The sequence below is a fragment of the Filicampus tigris genome, chromosome 10 (assembly GCF_054856515.1).
Source record: "Filicampus tigris isolate MCC_2025a chromosome 10, RoL_Ftig_1.0, whole genome shotgun sequence".
Taxonomy (NCBI): Eukaryota; Metazoa; Chordata; class Actinopteri; order Syngnathiformes; family Syngnathidae; genus Filicampus; species Filicampus tigris.
In genome coordinates, this window is record NC_141226.1 from 1,268,003 (window position 1) to 1,281,943 (window position 13,941).

Genomic DNA, 13,941 nt, shown 5'->3' on the forward strand with positions numbered 1-13,941 from the left:
TGTTATGCCTCTATCTGCCGCATCAGAGGCTAGGAAGACACAGTACCACATCTTAGTCCCTATCAGAGACATACCATCCTCAGGAAGGTCATTACGTTGTTGGTCCATCTCCATCTGTCGACACCAGCCCTCCATGCGGTCAGTCTCAGCCTGCAACAGCTTGAGGAACCATCGGCCATCTCGCTGACACACTGTCCTCTGCGCCACCTGCCAGACATACAGTACATTCCGAGTGCCACAAGGTAATCTGTACTATATATTACATGTAACATTATTTTCCATCAAAACCACAGGAGATTTTTGTTCATCGTAAGGTAATGTTTTTAGTCAGGGCTGACGCAGGTGTGTCCTGGGTCAACTCTTTAGTTCATTTAAGATGCCGGGTTATCTATGATGCACTGAGCCCTCTCTCTTCTACTATGTGTTCATGTTCAAATTCACACCTGTCCAAGTATGCCACTAACCTCTCTTTTAATCCCCCCTGAAGTAGGTACTCCTGCTTCCAGCAATCCTGCTAGTAAATTCATCACAAATGTTTACAATAACATCAGTTACAGCTACCGTTATAAGCACTGATCCTCTCATCACTTTCATCCCTGTCCGTGTTGGATGTTGCAGACCACTTCAGAAGTAAAATTGATGACATAAGGTCCAGTCTTCTAGCCCGTCAAAACATACATTTTAGTACACCTTGACAGTCGTTTTTACCGGAGGAAACACTGGAATGTTTTGCCCTGGTTGATGCAAGGACACTTGGTCGAGTTTTCTCCCAGGTAAATCCAATGACCTGCCTTCTAGATCCAATTCCCACATCTCTTTTAAAGACATTTTATGGATTTTTTGAGGAACAGATTTTAAATATAGCCAATTACTCTCTTCAGTTGGGTGTCATCCCTGCCGCCTTTAAAACGGCGGTGGTGAAGCCCCTTCTGAAGAAGAGCAATTTGGACCTCAGCGTTTTTAACAGACCAGTATCCAACTTACTATTTTTAAGTAAGATTTTAGAAAAAAATGGTCTTTCTCCTGTTAAATTAGTTTTTAAATACAAACAAAATTTTAGAGAAATATCAGTCTGGTTTTAGGATGAAACATAGTACAGAGACATCCCTTTTAAGGATTTTAAATGATATCAGGTATACTGCAGACGTGAAAAAACTCAGTCTTGGTGATACTGGACCTAAGCGCCGCTTTTGATACAGTAGATCACATCAGGTACTGCTTTTAACTGGTTTTATTCCCACAGACAGAAGTTTTTTCGTAAGAATGGATACTTGTTCCTCCAAAACCCATGAAATTAAATGTGAGGTTCCCCAAGGTTCAATTTTAGGTCCAATACTTTTAAATCTTTATATGCTTCCCCTTGGGGACGTCATCAGAAGACATGGCATCAGCTTCCACAGTTACGCTGATGACACACAGCTGTACATTAGCGTGTCTCCTGATGACACAGGGACCTATTGATACCCTTTTAAATTGTATCTTAAATATTAAGTCATGGATGGCAGAGAATTTCCTACAGCTCAATCAGGACAAAACCGAGGTTTTAGTTATCGGCCCTGAAGGTCTGAGAGAGAAACTTTTACCAAAATTACTAGATTTTAAACCCTCACAATGTGTAAAGAACCTGGGTGTCATTTTTGACTCCGAGCTCAGTTTTATTCCTCACATTAAAAATGTAACCAAGATCGTTTTTTATCATCTTAAGAATATTGCCAGAGTCCGCCTGTTTCTCTCTCAGGCTAACACGGAGGTGCTGATGCATGCTTTTATATCAGTCTTGTGTCTTTTATCCCTCCATTCCAACAACAATTTACAGAAAAATATGGCATATTTTGGAGATGGTTCGAATAGTTATTAATTATGATCAATTATTTTTTAAGCTGTGATTAACTCGATTAAAATTTGTAATCGTTTGACAGCCATAGTTATAACGCAGTACTATTATGTTTTATTGGAAACCTTTTGCGTTATTACGCAATAGGTTTTCAGTTTTCACTGCGTTATTTTTTCAATTAGAAAATTATTGCAAAATAACGCAATGTTATTTTAGGAGGAGAACGAAAGACTATCACTTCCGGATCGTAGCTTTAAGTGCACGCCGCTGCATTAGCATTAATGACGGTTTGGATTTTTACGCCCTAGAGATGTCCCAGACAAGGACATACTTCGCATGCAAAGGGATAAGAAACTAATTGTTAATTGTTAGTTAACAAAACAAAATTGCTATCCACCTTTTTCCTCGTCAGTGAAATGGGCATCCTGTGGTGTAATCCATAGTATTACATTTGTTGAACCACTAGAAGACAGATGCCTGTATGCCTGTATGTGAATATGCCCGTGAGATCAGACTATGCCTGTGAGTGTGGTATCACAGAAGAGAACAGTGTTTTTCCTTTTTAAAAGGACCGAACACAACATTTCAGTCAATACTTGACCCGATTAGGCTCAATTACAGGGACGGACGAAAACCCACTTCCGTCCTTGCTTAGTCAGTCCTTTTTAAACAACTTCTCATCCTCCGTCCTCTGTCCCCAAAATGGGCGTCCGTCCGGAACGGAATGCCCATCTTTGCAACAAATGAACATCAATATACAAACTATTTCCGACTTACATCTAAAATAGCTGAGCTGTTGAATCTGACATCAGGTGGCTCATCACTGACACTATCTATCCAAGGGTCTGGAGGGGGAAGAATGGATGGATCAAAGCCCACATCCTCATACTCATCAGAGGCACAGGCGTGGTAGTGGTTCCCTGAACCCTGGATGCTGACGGTTGAGGTGGCAGCATCGCGGGAGTTCTGACGAGAAAGGACACCAGATGACACTACTTCTAAGTCCGTGTCAGGAGAGTCAAGAGGAGTGTCAAGCAGCCCCGGCATGTCCAAATCTGCCTAGTTGAGGCAAACAAATCACAAAGTGATTGATTATGTGGTGGAAGAATTTGTTGTATTCATATCTAAATACTACTATTTAGGAATAACAAAAATATATTTAAGCTATTACAGTTTATAAGAATGAAAAATGTCAAGATGGTATCTTTCTCGTAGGAGTAGTATTCCCACTGGCTTCAGAATCCTCCCATTATTCACAAGTTCACATTGTGTAAAAGGAAGGGCCAAGAAGTGCAAAATATCTACAAAAGGAAACTGAGCTAAAATTGATTACGTTTGAAGGACAGATAATAATAATACATATATATATATATATATATATATATAAATAGTAATATAATAATAGATGGATTTGATATTAATGCAATCACTTACATATTGTAAATACATTTTGGTCAAAGATACTCATAGTTCATCAGTGTTTTCCAACTTTTATTTAAAGTGGAAGTCAACCCAAACATATTTTTTTCAAGAATATGTTCTATGCAGTCCCACTAGTTGAAACAAGGCATTCTGATTAATGTTGCGTTTGTGGAAAATGAGTTTAGCAGCAAAATCCAATCCAAATTTTTTAGCCATCTCAGGGGACGGACACTTTCTCAGTTCTGTCAACTGAAAATGACATCACAGACCCTCAGGGCTCAGATAACGACCAATCACAGCTCACCTGTTTTCTGAAGCTGAGCCATGATTGGTTCTTAGCTGAGCCATGATTGGTTCTTATCTGAGCACTGAGCAACTGTGATGTCATTTTAGACAACAGAAGTGACAAAATGGCCGCCCCCCGAGATAGCTAAAAACGGGTGGATTTCTCATATTCCACAAACACAATATTAATTAGAATGCCTTGTTCCCACTAGTGGGCCTGCATAGAACATACCGTATTTTCTGGACTGTACGTCGCTTCGGAGTACAAGTCGCACCAGCCATAAAATGCATAATACAGAAGAAAAAAACATAAATAAGTCGCACTGGAGTATAATGAAATATATAAGAATGCCATGTTTACACTAGTGCAGGCACATAGAACATGTTATTGCAAACAATATTTTTGTGTTAGCTTCTCCTTTAAGTGAAATTTGATAATTTTCCAGAGCACACCTGATGATCTCTCGCAAAACACTAATGTGCCAGATCACAGTAACTGGCAATCAATGCTATATATAACAGGGCCATTGTAATTATTTGAAATTATCCAACTTCAGTTATTTAGTCCCCAAAAATATTTATTTACTCAAATATTATACAGTATCTTTGTTCAAATGTCTAAGACAGCAACATACAGTATCAGGTAGAACAGTAAACTTAACTTTTGTATCCACCATTTGTGACATTTTTGTTTCCTGGTGTGTCATGAGATTTTTTTGCCATGGTTTAATGCAGTGATTCTCAATCAGTGTGGCTCATCAGTGTGCCATGAGAGATCATCAGGTGTGCCGTGGAATATTATTCAATGTCAATTATTTGGACAAAAATATATTATTTTCTAATATTTTATTTTGCCCTGCGATTGGCTGGCAACCAATTCAGGGTGTCCCCCGCCTACTGCCCGAAGACAGGTGGGATAGGCTCCAGCACGCCCGCGACCCTTGTGAGGATAAGCGGTATAGATAATGGATGGATGGATGGAATATTTTATTTGTTAATTTGTTAATTTATGTATGCCAAGCACATATTGAAAAAAGGCAAAACAATTAAATGCTCTTCCACTGGCGATAAAGGTACATAATTTATCTGTATATCCACTATAAACTCAATTGTTTTGCTAAGTGGTGTGCCGTGAAATGTGTTCCGATGTGAAATACCGTATTTTCCGGACTATAAGCCGCATCTTTACATAAGCTGCACCACCAACTCTATTTAAAAAAATAATGAAAAAAAAACCCATTCATAAGCTGCACCTTTATATAAGCCACACCTATCTATATTGAACAATTAGATATTTACTGCATTTACAGAACAATTTTGAACTGTAAATATACATGTATATACCTGAAGAAATTCTTTCCGAACAGTGCCTTTTAACACGACAGCAACTTTGCTGATTAAAATGGAACAGAACCAAGAGGAAATAAAGTACTTATCTTTATTTCACTGCCCGCTGCCACTCCAGCTAACGACCACCTTTTATTGCTCTACTTGCGCACACCACCTAATTTATAACCTAGTGTATAGCGCACTCATCTGTTGAACTGCTCCACCTACAGTCAAATCTTGTTAATGGAAATTGTATTGTATTGTAATTCTGGTTAAACCGTCCCTTGCGGTGGAAGAAAAATCCACAGAATAGCCGCACCTTTATATAAGCCGCATGGTTCAAAACCTAGGAAAAAGGTAGCGGTTTATAGTCTGGAGAATACGGCATGTGCCCTCGCTCATTAAAGGTTGAGAAACACTCGCTTAATGAAGGTTTTCAAAAACCGGTAGACATTGACTAATATTAAAATGTGACGTTTTTCCAGTTTTGTAGTTCAGATTGTGCTTTAAGTGCTCAAATTTCCAGACCTCAGCTGACCATCAAAAACTAAGAAGATATCATCCATCCATCCATTATCTGTACCGCTTCTCCTCACAAGGGTCGCGGGGCGTGCTGGAGCCTATCCCAGCTGTCTTTGGGCAGTAGGCGGGGGACACCCTGAACTGGTTGCCAGCCAATCGCAGGGCACACAGAGACAAACATCCGCACTCACAATCACACCTAGGGGCAATTTAGACAGTCCAATCAACTTACCATGCATGTTTTTGGAATGTGGGAGGAAACCGGAGTGCCCGGAGAAAACCCACGCAGGCACGGGGAGAACATGCAAACTCCACACAGGGAGGCCGGAGCCGGGATCGTACCCACGACCTCTGAACTGTGAGGCGGACGTGCTAACCAGTCGACCACCGTGCCGCCCAAGAAGATATCAAATGCCGTTTAATATTGTTTCAAGCAGACGATTTGATTTAGAAAAAAATGCACTCTTGAATGCCACTTAAGCAGTTTCTTGGCACCAAGCTGGAGTAAAAGTACTTTTCAATTAGACAAGGCTTTGGCGCCATCTTGTGGCATTTTAGGCCATCTGTGAATGAGTATAAAAATAGCAAATAGGCTAGTTTTTCAGAAAATATTCATCGAAGAATGGCTGGATTGTAAAAAGACAAGTGATGAACACGCACAAAAGTAAGTTATGATTAAAAGATTCAAGTGTGATCACGGTATCTTACTTGTACAGCTGTTGTGACGCTGTTGGAGCGTTGGAAACGACGATACCTGGCCAGGGGAGAAAAACAACAGTCATTCAATCACCGGTGGTAGACGCAGATCACCGCTGCATCACTGACAACCACTACCATTCCTTATGTAGGCTTATACACTACTCATGAGAAGATAGCGATGGTTTGATTTGGTTTTCAGGTTGAAATTTCAGGTTAGACCGAAAATGCAAACTTTCCAGGTATAGCTAATTAAAAATTTTGAATGCACATGTTCACCTGTTTGTGTGAGTACTTTTTGCACAACTCAGTGTTCTCTAACATAGACTTAAACATGCATAAGCTTTTGATCCGATCAAAACATTTTTAAGGACGTCTACTTCGATGCCTTCTGTGATACTTTCACTCTCTCAAGTGTTGTTGAAGTCGGCACCAACAGTTTGGATGAGAACAAGACAAGACAACAAGGCAAGACAGCCGTAAAGCCGCAACACGCTGCCGGGAACAACTTCAAAATAAAAGCTTACTTAGGCATTGATGTCCACATTTGGTAAGGTAAGGCATATTTTGAAGTTGGCCTTCTTACCACTTTAGCAATGTGTTACACGTAAGCAATGTGTTACTGTCATGCGTACCATAAATAATTGTTGCTGTGGTTAGCTCGACTTCAGTGTGCCAGTGTACATGTAAATAATAGGCTAACCCGAGGCAGAAAAAAAATGCCTCTGTATTTTTTTTAATCGAGGTACCCGTATTACTTGAATATTCGTTTCAGCCCTAGATCCTATTTAATTTATTTCCAGAAATGAAACGTTGAGAAACTATAAGAAATGCTTGAACAGAAGGGAAACAGAAACTCAAACCATAAACCAGATGTCAGAGAAACTGGCCAGTTGCCATTTTATGTGATGAGAAAGGAGGGACTCACTAAGACAGAGACTATCCTCAAATCTACAAAAAGAAACGCTAACAAATGTTCAACATTTAGGATGATACAATAAGAAAACGAGGAGTTACCGTCTGTCATCCTCCACTTGCACCCCAACAGATGTGAACTTAGATGGGTCCTCTGGGTCCAGAATGTCATCTTGTCCATCCACCTGCAGAAAACTTAATCATGAATTGGCCCTGTTTATTAAAACAAAACACTCTGTACCCATTGTGAATGTTTGGTTCCTGATTATTTGGTGAAATTGCCCTCAATACCTGGATACCTATGGAGAGACATTTGCCCTTCCTGAGTGCATCTTTCCTATATTCATCATGGTGGTCTTGAACAATCAGACCTCTGCTCAAGACTGAGGGTGCAGAGGTGTTGATTGTCACAGTGCTGTTACTGACATGCTGACTGGCTGGTCCATGGATCTGCAGAAGAAAAAACATTAAACCAGCGGAAATTGCAGTTTCTAAAATTAGAATACCTGGCTTGGGCTTTATAAATGTGTATACTGTGCAACAAGACAGACAAATGAAGATTTACTGTAGGAAACCCACCTGTGCATTGGCAGCCTCGATGGCGGCAGTCAAAGCTTTCATACTATCAATGCTTTCAGTTGAGTTACTGAGCCCGGATTGAATAGTCATGTCCCCTCTTGGTCCCTCTTCTTCCATGTAAGCATCCTGGTTGGTTTTCAAAAACATCTTGTTTTTTCCTCAAAATATCCCACAATCAAAAATCACATCCCATCTCTCTCATTAGTAACTTGTATTTGACATTGTCATTGAGTTTGGACAAATAGCTCAGGTAGCAAATACAACTATTTGTGAACTCATTATTTACTTGTTTGGAGTGTTACTTACACTGGGCAACATTTTTTTTATTACTATGTTTTAATATGTGATGCAAGTAAACTTTATGAGATGTTTTTTTTTTTTTTGGTGCTAATTTTGAATGTGCCCTGTTTTTTTATCTAACACATCAAGTTTTCATAATACTATTTGTAACGGACTCATAAATGTTCGTTTATTACTTTTGACAAGTTTTTTGTTTTCTACGGTAAAAACCCTGTTCTCGCCATTATGTTGGAATTTTTATGCTGTATGTTTTTATTTTGGCGCTTTTCCGGTAATTCAGGAAGTGCCGATCCACAAGCGATGTCTTGGCTTTACGGAAAGGCTTCTAGGAAAAGGTAAAAGGAGGTCATCGTTTTGACGCGTGACTGAATAGTAATTGTTCGTTGTTGATGTGAGATGTTAATGACTTTTATACGGATGCAAGCACCTGGCTGGAATAGGAACAAGGTATTTGTGCTGTTTGATTTGTTTCATTATTGTTTTTTGTGATGTGACTTATCCGTGGGAGTGTGGCTATTTTTGTTATTTGCGTCGCGGCTACGCTAATGATAGCCTCTCGCAGGTGATTGGAATTGAGCCGTAGCTAGTGCTGCTAGCTTTCTGTTGTACCTCGTGTTTTTAAATATACCACTGTCTACTTTTAACGGCTCTCATTTATGTTTATTATTGTTTCTTTCATGCTGTAGCTCTTACGGTGTGTCCGTGAGGAACAAGCCTTCAATAAAGAATAAAACCTTCTTGAGGAACATCAGTACACTTCACCTTTGTCTGTCTGGGTCCGCTACGTTATTAGGGCCCGAGCAGCGACCGCTGCGAGGTCCCTATTGTTTCTGTAGAAATTATTGTTATTATTACGGCCCGAGCAGCGAACCGCTGCGAGGTCCCTATTGTTTTTGTAGGGATTATTATTTTATTAGTTAGGGCCCGAGCAGCGACCGCTGCGAGGTAACTATTGTTTCTGTGGAAATTATTATTTTTCCATTTTCTATTATTCATCTATCTTTCTTACTATTATCAATTGTGCAATCTTTAAAAGATGGCTCGCTACCAACCCCTAAAAACTTTGTAAATAGCGGCACCAGTTGCACGCTTCACCTACATCTACGAAAATTTGATACTATATAAAACAGAAAAAGAACTACAAAAAGCATCTTGGTGCCATATGCTAAACCTAAGAGGAAGTCCGCCATTTTGATTTTACTTTAAAGTTTGGACTAACCTTGACTACAAAAGCTACTGTAACTTGATCCACATGATAATTTCGATTATTCAATTCCGATGTGAGAGCATACCGACTTGACGTTACCCCAACGTTGCCAGGGCTGCGAGGGCCCTTTATAGCTGCTTGCAGCTCTAGTTAGGGCCTGAGCAGCGACCACTGCGAGGTCCCCATTGTTTTTGTAGAAATTATTATTATTATTATTTGTTATTTTTCTGACCAAATGATCGCATTTTCGAACACCTAAACATTCGCGAAAACTCACCAAACTTTGCAGTCTCATCGGGCCTGGCGAAAAATTTGATATTTGACAAAAAATGTTATATTTTAAAGTCGCCGTAAACGACGCAAAAGAAATGGCTCTGTTGCGCCACCTAGAGTAGGAAAACAAAATAGAATTCCAGCCTGTTTGACCTAGGCCTACGAAAATTGGCAGGCACCTGTAGCACGCCAAGACGTTCAAAAAAGTCAATTACAGCCATAGTCTAAATTGAATTTGAATTTGAATTTGAATGACCATTTTTGCACGTTTACAGGGTGCATACTTTTGCACCCATGTCCCGGAGGATTATTCCAATTGACTTCAAACTTCGGATATATCATCTTAAGACCTGGGGCAAACACTACATTTTTTTGGGGAGTTTTCGATTAACTATATGACGGGCGAGGGGCATCAAATTTGGCGTAAATTCTTTCCTTCTCCATACAGGAGAAAAACCTAAATAACTCCCTTGCACATGCTCAAAAAAATCCCAAACTTCATCTGTACATAAAGAATCGCGACCTGAAGACATCTATATAATAATATTCTACTATATATATAGCCACCTAGTGGCAACAAAAAATTTAATTTTTGACATTTCTATTTACTGCAGGGAGCCCGTTGAACGAATCTGACTGAAAATTTGTCAGAAAGGCCTCAAGACATTGATCTTGCTCTACGGCGAATATTGTGACTTTTCGGTGAAGGGCGTGGCCTTGACGGTGCCGCAAAATGTGATTATTCAACGTAACAATAAATACAGTTTTAACTTGACCCAGATCATCCAAACTTCTCGAAATTTTTCATATTTGATGATAGCCAAGGGCTGAAGACATCTACAAACTTATTTTTCATTGTAGTGGTAGCGCCAACTACTGGCTGAAGGAAATACATGTTTTTTCTTTGATCTTTTTCTCCTCGCAGCTTGCTCGGAAGACTCTGTAGACCTTCCTGATGTTAAAATACGATATTTGTGATTTTTTGTGAAAAGCTGTTGCCATGGCAACACACAGTTTGCCAAAAAAACAACGCTCATTTTGAGGGTCTGAACATGCTCGGAATCTCATGAAACACCCCAACGTTGCCAGGGCTGCAAGGGCCCTTTATAGCTGCTTGCAGTTCTAGTTAGGGCCCGAGCAGCAACCGCTGCGGCTATGAAAATTGGGAGGCATGTATAGCACCCCTAGATGTAAAAAAAGTATTTGATACCCATGCCCGAACATGTACAGGAAGTGAATTACGAGCATTCTCAAGTAGAACGTTAACCCATTTGTGAACATTTACAGGGGTCATACATTTGGCCCCAAGTCCGAGATGATTCACCCGATTGACTTAAAATTTGAGTTGTACCATTTCATCACATGGAACAACAATAGGGAAAAATATTTTGTTTTCGAAACACTATATGACAGGGCATCAAACTTTGCATTTCATAATTTCTGCTTAACGAAGGATTCTAGGTTGTACGTTTTACCTACATCTATGAAAAGTTGCTGGTATATGTAACAGCCTAAATCCTACAGAAATATTTTTGATAGCCATGTGCTAAACCTTACAGGAAGTCAACCATTTTGAATTTTCTTGGGAATTGTCGCTACTTTCTGTGACTTTCACAGTGGTAATATTTTAACGAACTCCTCCTAGAGCATTTATCCGATTGTCTTCAAACTTTGCATGCTTCATCTAAAGATGTTTAAGATTGAAACTTATTGAAATCTTTTTATTTTGTTGTCCAGGAAATGAGTAATGAGCAGTTGAATGTACAACTTCGGTCCATTTGTGCACATTTACAGTGGTCACATATTTGCCCCACGGTCCATTGATAGTGTAGTGGTACACACGACCGCGTTGTGTGCGGGCAGCGTGGGATCGATTCCCGCTCAGTGACGGTGTCTGTGTGTGCCCTGCGACTGGCTGGCGACCAGTTCGGGGTGTAGTCTGCCTTCGCCCGTTGACGGCTGGGATAGGCTCCAGCAACTCCCCGCGACCCTGTATAGGATAAGCGGTTTGGAAGATGACATGACATGACATATTTGCCCCCTAGTCCGAGATGGTTCATCCGATTGACTTCAAATTTGGGTTTTACCATCTCAAAACTTGGGAAAAAAACAGGGAAAATAGTTTACGTTTTCGAAACTATATGACGGGGGCTGACCATCAAATTTGACGTTTCATAATTCCTTCTTAACAAAAGATCCTGGGTTGTACGTGTCACCTACATCTTGGAAAATTTGGTGGTATATGTCCTAAGACATACAAAAATGTCTTTTTTTTTTTTAGCTATGTGCTAAACCTAACAGGAAGTCAACCATTTTGATTTTAGTGTGGAATTTTTCATAGTGGTCATATTTTAACGAACTCCTCCTAGAGCATTTATTCGATCGTCTTCAAACTTTTCACGCTTCATCTCAAGATGAAAAGTTATCGAAATCTTTTTATTTCGTTGTACGAAAGTGGCGATGTGCTGTTTATCATATAAATGACAGCCCATTTACCATGAAAACTGATGCTGTTTTGGAGGGTCTAAACTTGGCGAAAACTAATGAAACTTGGCACACACATCAGACCTTGCATGAAAATTAATATTTTAGAGATTTCTTCTGCTATTTTCCAAAACTGTCTCTATAGCGCCACCTACAAATTTTAAACTAAGCGTTCCCGGTTCTGCGTTTCACGTATATCTGTGAAAAGATTTTTTATTTCATTGCACGCTGATGCCACGGCGATGCAGTGTTCAAAAAGAAAAATGATGCTGTTTTTGAGAGTTTAAATCTGGGTGAAAACTTTGAGCACACAATAGACCTGGCATAAAAATAAAAGAGATTTCATGTGCTTGTTTAAAATAAATGTCTCTATAAATCCCTCTACACATATTTAAGGACGCATTCACGGTTCTACATTTTACCTAGATTTGTGACAGTTTGGAGACATCTGTAAAAGCCCAGGACCAATAAAAAAGTATCTTATAGCCATAGGCTAAATCTTACAGGAATCTGCTATTTCGACTTTATTTTGGAATAGGCCGACATTTTTTACCTTTTGTAGAGGTCATATTTTTACAAACTCCTCCAAGAGATTTTATCTGATCATGTTTCGCCTAAACATGCTTGAGATGAAAAGTTTTTGAAAGTTTTATTTTTTCGTTGCACGCTGTTGCCGTTGTGATGAGCCATTTGCAAAGAAACATTATGCTGTTTTTCATGTCAGTCTAAACTTAGGTGAAAAATCATGCACCTTTGGACAAACATAAGGCCTGGCATTAACACCTGCATTTTTCATGCTTATTGTCCTATGTGCAAGTACCCCAACGTGGCCAGGGTTGCGAGGGCCGGTTATAGCTGCTCGCAGCTCTAGTTATTATTATTTGGGCCCGAGCAGCGACCACTGCGTGTTCTCTATTTTTTTTGTAGAAATTACTATTATTATTATTATTAGGGCCCGAGCAGCGAAAGCTGCAAGGACCCTATTGTATTTGTAGAAATTATTATTATTATTATTATTATTATTAGGGCCCGAGCAGCGAAAGCTGCAAGGACCCTATTGTTTTTGTAGAAATTATTATTATTATCATTTGTGATTTTTCTGACTAAATGATTGCATTTTGAACCCCTAAACATGCACGAAAACTCACCAAACTTTGCAGTCTCATCGGGCCTGGCAAAAAATGTTATATTTTAAAGCCGCTGTAAACAACGCAAAAGAAATGGCTCTGTTGCGACACCTAGCGTAGGAAAACAAAATAGAATTCCAGCCTGTTCGACCTAGGCCTACGAAAATTGGCAGGCACAAAAAAGTCCATTACAGCCACAGTCTAAAGTTTACAGGAAGTGAGCTATGAATTTTTGAATGACCATTTTTGCACGTTTACAGGGTGCATACTTTTGCATCCATGCCCGAGAGGATTATTCCAATTGACTTCAAACTTCGGATATATAATCTTAAAACCGAGGGCAACATTTGGAAAAAAAATGTTGAGTTTTCGATAAACTATATGACGGGGTGGGGCATCAAATTTGGCGTAATTTTTTTCCTTCGCCATACAGGAGAAAAACCTTAATAACTCCCCTGCACATGCTCCAAAAAGAACCCAAACTTCACGTGTACGGAAAGAGTCGCGACCTGAAGACATCTATATGATAATATTAAATTATACATATAGCGCCACGTAGTGGCGAAAAAAAGTCATATTTTACATTTCTATTTACTGCACAAAGCCCGTTGAACGAATCCAACTGAAAATTTGTCAGAAAGGCCTCAAGACGTTGATCTTGATCTACATCGAATATTGTGACTTTTCGGCGAAGGGTGTGGCCTTGACGGTGCCGCAAAGTCTGATTATTCAACATGACAATAAAAACTGTTTTAACTTGACCGATCATCCAAACTTTTCAAAATGTTTCATATTTGATGATAGCCAAGGGCTTAAGACATCTACAAACTTATTTTTCCTCGTCGTGGTAGCGCCACCTAGTGGCTGAAGGGGAAATACATGTTTGTTTCTTTGATGTTTTTATCCTAGCAGGTTAACCAGGTCCACCTCATCTTTGCTCGGAACAGTGTTTACGACTTTATAATATT

General features: G+C 39.6%; 1 protein-coding gene across 9 annotated transcripts in view; it reads right to left on the bottom strand.

The window, feature by feature from the left end:
• Positions 1–13,941, bottom strand: part of LOC147140354 (disks large-associated protein 1-like) — a 208,298-nt gene that overhangs the window by 15,206 nt on the left and 179,151 nt on the right. For 8 of the 9 annotated variants that reach the window (XR_015088275.1, XM_086042260.1, XM_086042257.1 and 5 more), the window contains 6 exons: positions 7,583–7,708; positions 7,295–7,453; positions 7,106–7,188; positions 6,101–6,146; positions 2,612–2,893; positions 75–207 (listed from right to left, as the gene is read on the bottom strand). Coding sequence is in view for 8 of the 9 variants with exons in the window: in XM_086042260.1 (XP_085898386.1) it covers positions 75–207; positions 2,612–2,893; positions 6,101–6,146; positions 7,106–7,188; positions 7,295–7,453; positions 7,583–7,708 (829 nt within the window). In the remaining variant the exon portion in view is untranslated. The remainder of the gene's footprint in view (positions 1–74; positions 208–2,611; positions 2,894–6,100; positions 6,147–7,105; positions 7,189–7,294; positions 7,454–7,582; positions 7,709–13,941) is intronic. The other variant, XM_086042256.1, reaches the window with a different exon arrangement.